The sequence below is a fragment of the Palaemon carinicauda genome, chromosome 2, assembly GCF_036898095.1.
Source record: "Palaemon carinicauda isolate YSFRI2023 chromosome 2, ASM3689809v2, whole genome shotgun sequence".
Taxonomy (NCBI): Eukaryota; Metazoa; Arthropoda; class Malacostraca; order Decapoda; family Palaemonidae; genus Palaemon; species Palaemon carinicauda.
Window position 1 is genome coordinate 191459547 of NC_090726.1, and position 12500 is coordinate 191472046.

The 12500-nt window shown below is 41.5% G+C and overlaps 1 protein-coding gene across 4 annotated transcripts in view; it reads right to left on the reverse strand.

Moving 5' to 3' along the window:
- Positions 1 to 12500, reverse strand: part of LOC137622550 (uncharacterized) — a 20437-nt gene that overhangs the window by 2582 nt on the left and 5355 nt on the right. For all 4 annotated transcript variants that reach the window (XM_068353161.1, XM_068353155.1, XM_068353176.1 and 1 more), the window contains exon 4: positions 116 to 198. In XM_068353161.1, coding sequence (XP_068209262.1) covers positions 116 to 198 — 83 coding nt within the window. The remainder of the gene's footprint in view (positions 1 to 115; positions 199 to 12500) is intronic.

A 12500-nucleotide genomic window follows, 5' to 3' on the forward strand; every position in this document is an offset into this window, starting at 1 on the left:
TAATTACATATATCATAAGTACTATTTGATTATTTGTGGCATCCCATTCTTGAATAATCAAGTCTCAAATCTTCAATGAAAAATAGTGATAATGAAATCAATTATTTTCTCTTACCTTTTTCACTCCCCATAACAATACGATGCTCGCTATAACAGTTACTGCAGCTGTCAGAGCAGTTACGACGATGAATGTCACAACTGGGGAAGGAAAAGAGGGTATTTAAATGTCTTTTTTGCTCTTTTAGCATAGATCATTTAAAAAAATGGCTTTATCTTATTTCTACTCAAACTCCCTACAAGCTTTCAATGTGAAAAAGTGAAATGCTAATGTTTTGTCCGTTTTTTTTTTTTATAGCAATATCTTTCTAACTTATCTGGTTTTCTGGATTTGGTTTCTGAATTTCCTATCTCTTCTATTTTCTCTCCTATAAATTCCCCCTTTTTTTTTTTAATCTGAGAAACCACCTCCCCTAATTCACTAATCCCTGTTTAAAATGCTCACCAAAAAGTATATAAATTATTGTTTTTGAGTAACTAAAAATTAAAATCAAGATGTGTGATGTTGTAAATTGTTAAATTAGATGGATTTGTTTATAGAAAAATGCTATTAAATATAATTATACTGTAAATATTGTGATTGTAAAGATGTAATTTAACTTTTTAATAAAAAGACAAAAAAAAATCCCTGTTTTCTAATGCCAGAGAGTACACTCGGACGCACTATTCTCTCTCTCTCTCTCTCTCTCTCTCTCTCTCTCTCTCTCTCTCTCTCTCTCTCTCTCTCTCTCTCTCTCTCTCTCTCTCTTCAAGTTTTTATAGTTTATATAGGAGATACTTATTTCTATGTTGTTACCCCTCTTAAAATATTTTATTTTTCCTTGTTTCCTCTCCTCACTGGGCTATTTTCCCTGTTGGAGAGCCTGAGCTTAAAGCATCCTGCTTTTCCAACTAGGGTTGTAGCTTAGTGTTAGTAATGGCGGTCATTGCACCTCCCCTCTACCAAACAAAGACCCCACCAGCAAGGACTTCGTCGGCCGGCCACGAGTTTTGGGACCCTACCCAGAGTCTCACCCACCCCCCAACCATCCTATACCAGTCTACTCCCCTTTAAGGTCTCATTTTTCAGCAATCTTTACTTATCACGCGGCGATGTCAAGATCCCAGGAGAAAGAGGAGGCCTATTGATGGGGGTGTCGGGACACGTGACAAGGCCTGACCAATGGGACAACAGTCAGGCCAATCTCCCCCCCCCCCCTATTTGGGGGGAAAAAGGGAGCTGAGTCTGCCTAGGAGCAGCTGGGCATCCTTCTTCTTGACTCAACCTCCTTGAGGGAACCACCATCTCTCTTCACCCTCAAGAAATCAGGGAGGCAGGACCTCTGTTTACATATCCTCCACAAGGGAGGAACCAGAGTCCTTTTTACTAAGGTAAGGTGTCTGATTTTGAGATCCTCGTTATCCTTACCCAACCTCCCATCCCTTCCTTATCACATCCCATTTTTTCCTTTTATCCTTTAAAGAAATATCCTACCCACTGAACCTTTTAACCCATTCCCTATATCCCTCCACGTGTGCCGTTTGCTTCTATCCTTAATCAATTCACCCTGTGACAGTGTTGATTCCCATGTGTAATGTTTAAATCCCTAAGCTTTGCATTTTCATTTAATTTGCTTAAAGGTTTTAACCACACGACTTCATTGTGTTCCAAGCCGGTAGAAGTAAGTGTGCTGTTAATAATTCAATTTATTTCCCTTTCCAGGGAACGTGATTGCTGTGCTGGAGTTTCATCCACGTCCCACCAAACTCCACTCGAAGCTCCTCGTGGCTTAAATTAAAATAGTTATCTGCTGTGCTCCCCTTTCATTTATTTTTATTTAAATATTATTGTAAATATATATAAATATTATCGGTATCCTTTGTCTTATTGCCGACTGGTGACCTTTTCCATTGCTATTTTTTTGTTATGACCCTTGAGTCCCTTATGGAAGGCTGGACTCGACCCCCAGGCCCGTAACATACTGGCGACCTTGCCAGGATTCGCTAAGACAGTAATTTCAAATTAATTTTATTAAAGTCAAATTCCCCCCTTTTCTGTCTTTAGCGACTTGACGAACCTCAATCTTATTTCAAGTAAATTATATTATCACTGGAGTTGGAACCGTAGAAGAAAACAGCAAAAGCATTCAATTCTCATTGTTAAGTTTTGTGTTTATTAGTGCGTGTGTTCGCACCGCGAACCCTTTTGTTTTGAAACCCACGTGATAAAATTTAGTCCTATTGTTTAGCAGGATAGCCAACTGCGTGAGAAGAATTTGTGTTCTGTTTTTCTGAGTGTTTATTACCACAGTGGTTAAAATTTCTCATTTATTAACTATATTGTGCATTACGTGAATGTGTAATTTTGTGTTAAAATTGAGTGAAGTGAAATTTACCAAATGTTTAGAAAAAAACGTGGTACACTAAAACACGTGTTAGTTTCCAGTGAGGCATAATCTGTAGAGTAACGGTAAGAACACGTGGCGTTCCTTATTTCAATTTTTTCTTTTGATAGTAAGGGTATTTAATTTCATTTTATTACTTTTCGTGGGATATTATTTTTATGTACATTTTTGAAAGGGATAATTTTCGTAGGATTGTGTAATATTGTTAACCTAAAGATAAAGGATTTATGATATCACATTCAATTTAATTTTTTTTCAGTCAGGGTATAAGATCATTAAGATAAAATATTTGGGAGTGTAATTTCTTAAATTAATTTTTTTTACTAAAGGGAAAGTATGTAAAGGGGTTGATGTTCCTAACGAAGCATTAAGCAAACTCAGTGGCATTGTTTGTTTTATTTAATTTATTATACTTTAAGTATAAATATTAGTGTGCTACTTTTATAAGCACACATGGAGTATGTGTTGTTTAAGATGTTAAGTCTTGATAATGAAGTTCATCTTAGTAACTTTAAAAAGTATTTATTCTCTAAAAACAACAGAGTTAAACATCTCCATCATAGGAGTGGAGCTGGTTTGGTCGGATGACCAATTCAGGTGAAGTATAGATATGAACTGCTTAAATTATCGATATCACAGATATCGTATGCTTAGTTGTCATAGCATTTAAACACAATATGGAAACTGTTACATTCTTTCTCGGAAGACACCTGCATCCGGTGACGACACAATCTTTCACACACTATGCATTGGTGTTGACGTTTCAGAAAAATGTTACATTGCCGAGGCTGCAAAGTGCATCCAGTTTATGATTTTATATGACTACAGCAAATCTCACGCTAGCATCTTCATCCAAAATGACATATTACGTCATGTGTTTTAAACATGTAATAACAAACTATTTCATTTATTACATAAATACAAACTTTGCTTTAAAGTCACAGAGTTGCAAGTAGTGGTGTTGCAAGAATGCACCCACACATTTTTACAAATCCATTTATTTATGACTAGCGTAGAGGGTCACCCATTGTTGTGATTCCATTTTTTCTATGACTAGCATAGAGATTCACCCATTGTTGTGATTCCATTTTTTAAGACTAGCATAGAGATCCACCCATTGTTGTGATTCCATTTTTTATGACTAGCATAGAGATTCACCCATTGTTGTGATTCCATTTTCTTTAAGACTAGCATAGAGATTCACCCATTGTTGTGATTCCATTTTTTATGACTAGCATAGAGATTCACCCATTGTTGTGATTCCATTTTTTAAGACTAGCATAGAGATTCACCCATTGTTGTGATTCCATTTTTTTTAAGACTAGCATAGAGATTCACCCATTGTTGTGATTCCATTTCTTTTTATGACTAGCATAGGGATTCATCCATAGTTGTGATTCCATTTTTGTTTTGTCTAGCATAGAGGTTCACCCATAAAATTAGTAAGATGACTGCTGCGGAGATTCAGGACTTTGTGGCCCTGGCAGAGCGACAAGGTTACGAAGGAGAGGCATTGCAAGGCTATGTGCGGGAGCTTGTGAATGGGGTCAATTCCTGGAGGAAGGTCGAGCAGGAAGAGTTTGAGAGAGAGAGAGAGAGCGAGAGCATGAATTGAAGATGCAGGAACAGGATATCCAGCTAGCACGGATAAACAGCCCTCACCCTAACGGCATTCAAAATGGCCAAAGCTTCCCCTCCATGCCTGTCCACACACTCATTCCTCAGTGGGACGACAAGGATCCTGTGAAGTGGCTAAATGAGGTGGAGTCCGTGTTTCAGACATGTGCCATAGCGGAGGATATGAAGGCCCTACTACTGTCAAAGCATATGGCGGGGAAAGGGAAGAATGCTCATGCTGCGCTCCCCGCCGATAAACAGGGTAATTTTGAGGCCGTCAGGAAGGCTTTGATTGAAGCCTATAAACTAAGTCCTGAAAATTGGTGCCATCAGTGGCGTGGGCTCACCAAGTCCGCCACGACATCTTGGTCTGATTGGGGTTTTCAGAAGGATAGGCTCAACACCCTTTGGGTCGAGGCTGCAAAGTGCACTACTTATGACAACCTCCTAGAGCTCTTCAAAATCGAGGACTTCCACAGGAACGCCCCACCGGCGCTCTCAATTTACATCTCTGAGAAAAATCCAGCTACGTTTAGAGCATGCTACAAGTATGCTGAAGAGTACGAGCTAGTCCGGTTCAACTCGGGACCCCCCAGCTCAGTCCCATTGGGCAAGTCTAAGCCCCGGCAAAATCCAATCTCCCCTACATAGTGTGGCCATTGCAGGAGATCTAACCACTTGGAAGCCAACTGTCGGCTGAAGCTATCCGGTCAGTCAACTGAGTCCACGAAGCAGAAGAATAAGCCCAAGGTTAAGGTGGCGAAGCCGAACGATGCCAGTGCATACTGCGAGGTATGTAAGTGCCACGGACACACAAAGAACTACTCACTATGTCCCAGCAAATCCTCAGCCTCTTCTCCAGCTGCCCTCTCAATCTCTATCCGAGAAGCTACCAAAAGACAGCCCGCTGTTGGGGAGATCACAGTAGCTCTGCCTGAAGGAGATGGCTCTCCGCAATCGGTCAGAGCATTACAGGATACTGGTGCCGACGTTTCACTAATCTTATGGCACTAGGTGCCTATCGGTGCCAAAGTCCAGCAGGACAATCGCATGACGGCCCGTTGGATCGAAGGAGTCACTAAGGATCTCCCTACTGTGGAGTTGAGAGTGACCATGCCCCAGCTCAGCTAAAGGTGCAGGCTAGGGGTAGTGAGCGATCTCGGGCATGAAGGCTATGACTTGCTCTTGGGACAAGACCTCCTAAGAAGCATACAGCGCGTGCCCCTCAGGTGCATGAAAGCAGTCGAGCCGGAGCCCGGGACTGAGAACGCCCCTCCTGAAGAAGAAAAATGGCTAGCTGACATTGACCTCGGGGAAGTACCTTGGCTAAGTGAGGTGGCGCGAGAGCCTTCATCCTATAGCAATGAGTCTGAGCCTCATACCCCAGAAGCCTATTCGGAAGGAGCGGTGCTGCTCACCACCACAGGGAATGAAGCTAACCCAAATACTAGCCCAGGGGTCTCGGGGGAGTCTGAGGGAGAAGCGTCCATCACCCCAGAGGACCTAGGGAGTCGAACGGAGCTCATCAAATCTCAGTTGTTGGACAAGACTCTGAAAACCTACAGGGAAGCTGCTTACTCAGACGAAGCAGAGATGATTAACCTCTCAAAGGAGAATTTCCTGCTGAAGGAAGGGGTGCTCTTCAGAGTCACCCGAGGCCCTCACGATCCCGCAGAAGCCCTTCGCCGGCAAGTAGTTGTTCCCCGTAATCTCCGCTTGGCAGTGCTACGTATGGCTCATGAGGGATTAGGAGGACACTTTGGTGTGAAATGCACTACCCACCTGATCCAGCCTCATTTCTTCTGGCCGGGATTACAGAAGAGTGTTAAGTCTTACGTGGCTTCCTGCCATCCGTGCCAAGTTGCCGGTAACCCAAACCAGGTTGTGCCGAGGGCTCCTCTCCAACCCATTCCATCTGCAGGTATCCCCTTCCATGATGTACTTGTGGATTATGTGGGTCCCCTGCCCCGTAGTAAGCGTGGAAATCGTTTCTTATTAACAATGATTGATCGGTTCACGCGCTACCTCGAAGCTGTACCAACCAGGTGCGCCAATGCCAGTCATGCTGTCAGAGGACTGACACAATTCTTTTGTAGGTTTGGGTTCCCAGCCACAATCCAGTCGGATAAGGGCTCTCACTTCATGGCAAGAGAGTTTAAGGCAGCAATGGAGTACCATGGTGTCCACCAGCAGACCTCTACTGCATATCATCCAGAGAGCCAAGGACTCGTGGAGCGCTCCCACCAAACGCTAAAAACAGTCTTGACGAAGTTAGGGGAGGCTGGCTCTTCGGATTGGGAGGAGAACTTGCCTTATCCTCTGTTCGCCCTCTGCCAGGCACACTCAGAAACCACAGGATACAGCCCTTTTGAGTTGCTGTATGCTCACTCCACACGTGGGCCACTAGACATACTCTATGAAGCTTGGGAGGACTCCTCCAAGGCCTCCTGGGTGGAAGAGCTGCCAGATATACAGGCTAAGTTACGAACTGCCTGGGAAATTGCCAAGGTTTCCGAGGCGAAGGTACAGGGCATCACAAAAAGTCACGTAGATCGTGAAGCCCAGGATCGAAGTTTTGAAGTGGGAGACCAAGTTCTGGTTCTCCGCCCAGGAGAACAGAGACCGTTAAGCACAAAATTTACGGGTCCCCCACAAGATTCTTGGGAAGAAGGGTAAATTAAATTACCTAGTGGATTGCGGCATAAGACGAGCCAAGTGGCTCCATATCAACCTGCTTAACCCTGGATAGGTACGGTGGGTCGTTTGCGACCCCGAGCGTAAAAAAAAAACAGGTTTTTTTCACGTGACTCACCCCCGTGACTGAATTTGTGGGTGATCGACCTGCAGGAGGTGTCTCCCCTACACGCTCTAGTAGTGTCCAGATGTGCATTGCTGTAGCTGTACTCCTTCCCCGATTTTTGAGACGCGTCGGGGTCGAGGGCGACCGAGTTTACCCTTCTAAGGTAGTTTGCATAATTATCAAAGTTATTACGTATTATGAAATTGTCGTAGAATGGTGCAACTTGTATAGGTTATCAGTTGTGGAAAGTCTTGGTGGATTGTTTGGCTACCATGTGCATGATTTTTTTTTTAGTTAAAATGTCGTTCATCACCACGAGGACCATTTTACCGCGAGTGCCCCTTTTTCATTTTTTTTCCTTTTTTTGCCAAGTAATTTTTCCGTAAGATATTGCCAAATAGTGTCGTAAAACTTTTGCTTGTTTAGTGTTGGAAAGTGTGTCTAGATGATCTGGCTACCCATGCGTGACTTTGTTTTTGTCAGATATGACGTAGTTATTGGTATATTGGGTATTTAACTGCGGTTACCAATTTCTGTTTTTTTTTCAATATTTGTAAAAATTACTACGTAGTAAGGAATTGCCGTATATTATTCATTTTTTTTTCATGTTTATGTGTTAGAAAGTGTGCCTTGATGGTTGGGCTAACACGTGCATGTCTTTTTTTTTTATCTGAGATGCCGTATATTAGAATGTCGGGCATTTTACCGCGAGTGCCCCTTTTTCATTTTTTTACATTTTTTTGCCAAGTCATTTTTCCGTAAGATATTGCCAAATAGTGTCGTAAAACTTTTGCTTTTTTAGTGTTGGAAAGTGTGTCTAGATGATCTGGCTACCCATGCGTGATTTTGTTTTTGTCAGATACGACGTAGTTATTGGTATATTGGGTATTTAACTGCGGTTGCCAATTTCTGTTTTTTTTTTCAATATTTATAAATTTACTACGTAGTAAGGAATTGCCGTATATTATTGATTTTTTTTTCATGTTTATGTGTTAGAAAGTGTGCCTTGATGGTTGGGCTAACACGTGCATGTCTTTTTTTTTTATCTGAGATGCCGTATATTAGAATGTTGGGGGTTTTTCCGCGAGTGCCCCTTTTTATTTGTTTTGCATTTTTTTGCTTAGTCATGTTACCGTAAGGAATTGGCAAGTAGTGTCGCAAAACTTATATTTTTATAGTGTTGGAAAGTGTTTCTAGATGATCTGGCTACCCATGCCTATTTTTTTTTTTAGCCAGATATGGCGTATATATAAGTATGTGTTCGATTTTCCTGTGATTGCCATTTTTTCGTTTTTTCCCATTTCTTTCAAAATTACTACGTACTAAGGAACTATCACAGAGTAATGATTCATTTATATGTTTATTTGTCGGAAAATGTGCCTTGATGGTTTGCCTAGCACGTGGCTGAAATTTTTTTTTCTGAAATGCCGTATATTAGAATGGCCATTTTTCCACGAGTGCCCCTTTTTATTTGTTTTGTATTTTTTTGCTTAGTCATGTTACCGTAAGGAATTGGCAAGTAGTGTCGCAAAACTTATAATTTTATAGTGTTGGAAAGTGTTTCTAGATGATCTGGCTACCCATGCCTATCTTTTTTTTTTAGCCAGATATGGCGTATATATAGGTATGTGTTCGATTTTCCTGTGATTGCCATTTTTTCGTTTTTTCCCATTTCTTTCAAAATTACTACGTACTAAGGAACTATCACAGAGTAATGATTCATTTAGATGTTTATTTATCGGAAAATGTGCCTTGATGGTTTGCCTATCACGTGGCTGAATTTTTTTTTTTCTGAAATGCCGTATATTAGAATGTTAGCCATTTTTCCGCGAGTGCCCCTTTTTATTTGTTTTGCATTTTTTTGCATAGTCATGTTACCGTAAGGAATTGGCAAGTAGTGTCGCAAAACTTATATTTTTATAGTGTTGGAAAGTGTTTCTAGATGATCTGGCTACCCATGCCTATCTTTTTTTTAGCCAGATATGGCGTATATATAGGTATGTGTTCGATTTTCCGGTGATTGCCATTTTTTCGTTTTTTCCCAATTCTTTCAAAATTACTACGTACTAAGGAACTATCACAGAGTAATGATTCCTCTAGATGTTTATTTGTCGAAAAATTTTGTTTACTTCTTTTTTGATTGAATATCATCAAATTTCTTTAGCTAAAATATTATATTGTTTTACATTTTTTTTTTTCGATTTTATTTCCCTTCAAAAAAATTTTTTTGGGTCAGAATTTTAATTTTATAGTCGTAAAATAATCGACAATTATCCAGCAACCCACCATACAATTTCTATGCATATCCAATAATAATTAGATTAGTAAATAACACCTTGAAATTGATATACCCTTCCTACATTTCAAGTGGCAGATTAGGGAGTCTGAGTCAGTGTGGTTGGCGGCCATTTTGTGGACATATCCGAAGCGTAAGCTGCCCTATCTATATATATTCTTGTTCCCTATAGAATTTGTGATATTTTGGTATATTTTTACCTGCATAAATATCATATTATATATTAAATATATGTATTTATTTACGAAATTTCTAAGTACTCAAAAAATTACCTCTAGATATGGCCCCTGATATAAATGTAATTTACAAAATAATGAAGATTTTTTTACATATTTCTATTTTAGGATAACATATGTTTATTCCCTAAAAAAATTAGCCACTTCCTATTTCATTTGGGTACCCAAAAAAATTCATGAAATTTGGACAAATTTTTTTGGCCAAAAAAAGTTACCCTTTTTTCTCATTTCAGATCTTCACCTCCATGGATCTGACTTCATCCAAAATACATCAAGATGTGTCCTAAACATTCAAGAATCAATTCCTAAAAGGATTTGTGTATATATGTATAAACATTTTTTTTATGAATTTTTATGTCAGGTCTTTTTTTTTCTACTTAATTTTTTAAAATATTTATAATAAATAGTTTTTCTGCAGATGAGTAGTATTTATCTTTACAGTTGTTTTAAGCATTCATTGAAGTTTTTTTTGGCAAAAGAAAAAAGGAGGTTACTGCAAAAACTGATTTTTCAAGAATTTTTTTTGGCGTCGGGGTCGTTCGCGTCCGAGTATACCCTTAAAGGGGTGTCCGAGGAGCGTACCTATCCAGGGTTAAGCCCTATCAACAAAGGGCCAATGTGGTGGGTACTGTTACCCAGATCCACTCACTCGAGAGCAACTCCGAGGTTCTGGCCAACTTTAAGCTGGTCACTCCTGCTTTGGACACTGTTAAGAGGGGTGTTGTCAAGAACCTCCTGCTACAGCACCCACAGGTAGTGCGAGACACACTGGGTCACACCCAACTATTAGAACACAAGATTGACTTGGTTCCAGGAACGTGTCCGATCCGCCAGAATTATTATCGGTTAAACCCCCAGCGGGCTGAAAGGGTGTCGGAACAGATAAAGTTGCAGCTCAGCTTAGGTCTCATTGAGGAAAGTGAAAGTCCATGGGCATCACAGGTGGTCCTAGTGCCAAAAGAGGGAGGAGGGGATAGGCTGTGTATAGATTTCTGCAAATTGAATGCGGTGACAAAACCTGAGTCCTACCCACTCCCTCGCATCGAGGATTGCTTGGAGAGCTTAGGTGAATCCCCTTATCTAAGTAAGATCGACCTAGAAAAGGGCTACTGGCAGGTACCACTGACAGAGGAGTCGCAGCCACTGACCGCATTCATAACCCGAGATGGACTTTACCTGTGTCGGGTGATGCCTTTTGGTCTTCGGAACGCACCCAGCTGCTTCCAGAGACTCATGAACAAGGTACTAGCGGGGATTTCCAACTGTGTGGTTTACTTAGATGACGTCCTCATTTTCTTCAAGACCTGGGAAGAACACCTCCTAACTCTAGGGAAGGTGCTGAGGGCCCTCCAAAAGGCAAATTTGGTCATCAACCTCAAAAAATGCACGTTTGGCGGGACTGAGATTACCTACCTGGGCAACCAAGTAGGAGGGGGCAAAATAATGCCCAAGGATGCAAATATCCGTACAATACAAGAGATGCCCTACCCTAGAACTAAGAAGGAAGCCCAACGATTCCTGGGGATGGTACAGTACTTCCGGAGGTTTGTGCCAAACTTTTCTCAGGTAGCCGCTCCCATCACAGACTTGTTCAAAGAAAACAAGCAGTTCTGCTGTACAGATGAATGCCGGGCAGCCTATGACCACCTAAAAGGCATTTTAATGAGCCGTCCCATGCTCCATGCACCAGACTACACTAAACCTTCCGCTCTCAACGTGGATGCCAGTGACATAGGGGTGGGAGCTGTCCTCCTGCAGGAGGAAGATCAAGTCCGACACCCTATTGCATACTTCTCAAAGAAACTGAACCCTGCTCAAACTAGGTACAGTACTATTGAGAAAGAGCTCTTAGGCATAGCCTTGTCACTGAAGCATTTCGAATCATATCATGCTGACCATGAGTTCCCACTCACAGTCCTAACGGACCATAACCCTCTGACTTACTTGACGCAGTTCCGAAATAAGAATAAGAGACTCATGAGGTGGTACATGGACCTCCAAGACTACAATTGGAAGGTCGAGCACATAAGAGGCACAGATAATAAAATAGCAGATGTCCTCTCCAGGCATTAGTGCTCAGGGCACAGTGCCATGTCCCTAGCCTGTAGTCATACTCATTAAGTTAAGTTAGTTTGTATAAAAAAATTTTAATTGGCCTTGGTGTCTCCCCAGGTAGATAAACTTGAGGAGCCATTTTGGCCTCATTATTTAGATTTGATTTATTTTTATTGACTTACTTTATCTTTTTGCATTTATGTCAATTTTCTTTAATTTTATGCCTACCACTGCACTAGGTCACTTAACTTTAACCATTCTTGCATTTTAATTTTCAATTTTGCAGTTTTAAATTTTTCTCTTTTTTTTGGTTGTTGCCTCACAGTCAGCATGCTTATTTCTACGAGGCACCTAAAGTTAATTTACTGTCAAAATAACGTAAAATTATGACCCTAGTTGCAGCTTAGATATTTATCCATTATTGTGGTGAGACTCACTGAGGGATGAGTCATTAAGGCTAGTGCCTTCAGACCTTGCTTGCAGAGTTCTTGTCCTGTTTTAGGACAAAATCTCTGCTAAAATGGGGGCTGTTAGTAATGGCGGTCATTGCACCACCCCTCTACCAAACAAAGACCCCACCAGCAAGGACTTCGTCGGCCGGCCACAAGTTTTGGGACCCTACCCAGAGTCTCACCCACCCCCCAACCATCCTATACCAGTCTACTCCCCTTTGAGGTCTCATTTTTCAGCAATCTTTACTTATCACGCGGCGATGTCAAGATCCCAGGAGAAAGAGGAGGCCTATTGATGGGGGTGTCGGGACACGTGACAAGGCCTGACCAATGGGACAACAGTCAGGCCAATCCCCCCCCCCCCCACTTGGGGGCAAAAAGGGAGCTGAGTCTGCCTAGGAGCAGCTGGGCATCCTTCTTGACTCAACCTCTTTGAGGGAACCACCATCTCTCTTCACTCTTAAGACATCAGGGAGGCAGGACCTCTGTTTACATATCCTCCACAAGGGAGGAACCAGAGTCCTTTTTACTAAGGTAAGGTGTCTGATTTTGAGATCCTCATTATCCTTACCCAACCTCCCATCCCTTCCTTATCACATCCCA